This window comes from Pygoscelis adeliae, unplaced genomic scaffold (assembly GCF_000699105.1).
Source record: "Pygoscelis adeliae isolate BGI_AS28 unplaced genomic scaffold, ASM69910v1 Scaffold582, whole genome shotgun sequence".
NCBI classification, from domain to species: Eukaryota; Metazoa; Chordata; class Aves; order Sphenisciformes; family Spheniscidae; genus Pygoscelis; species Pygoscelis adeliae.
The window spans coordinates 23118-23442 of record NW_008824281.1 but is presented as its reverse complement, the minus strand read 5'-3'; the positions used below and the strand labels follow the sequence as shown (position 1 = coordinate 23442).

General features: G+C 64.0%; 1 protein-coding gene across 1 annotated transcript in view; it reads left to right on the top strand.

Annotated features, from left to right (window-relative positions):
* The window catches only part of MAST3 (microtubule associated serine/threonine kinase 3), a 25381-nt gene that overhangs the window by 24185 nt on the left and 871 nt on the right, over positions 1–325 (top strand). The window contains exon 27 of the mRNA XM_009318412.1: positions 34–321. Within this exon, the coding sequence (XP_009316687.1) occupies positions 34–321 (288 nt within the window). The remainder of the gene's footprint in view (positions 1–33; positions 322–325) is intronic.

The window sequence follows — 325 nt, the reverse complement described above, 5'->3', positions numbered from 1 at the left end:
TGCCCCCGCTCCCCCCTCCTCAAACGTGTCCAGTCGGCCGAGAAGATCGTCACCATCCTGGCAGAGAAGAAAACTGGCAGCGGCCGCAAGCTGGGACTGGAGATGCCTGCGATGGACGGGGAGGCCATCGGGGAGGGCGAAGCACCGGCGTACCCCGGAGAGCACGGTTATCACCCTGTCGGCTCCCGGCTGGTGGACAGGCACGACCGGGACCAGGAGGTGGTGGTCATGCGGCGCTTGAACCTCTCCGAGCGTCGGGACTCCTTCAAGAAGCAAGAAGCAGTTCAAGAAGTGAGTTTCGATGAGCCAGAGCCGGTGCCGGCAA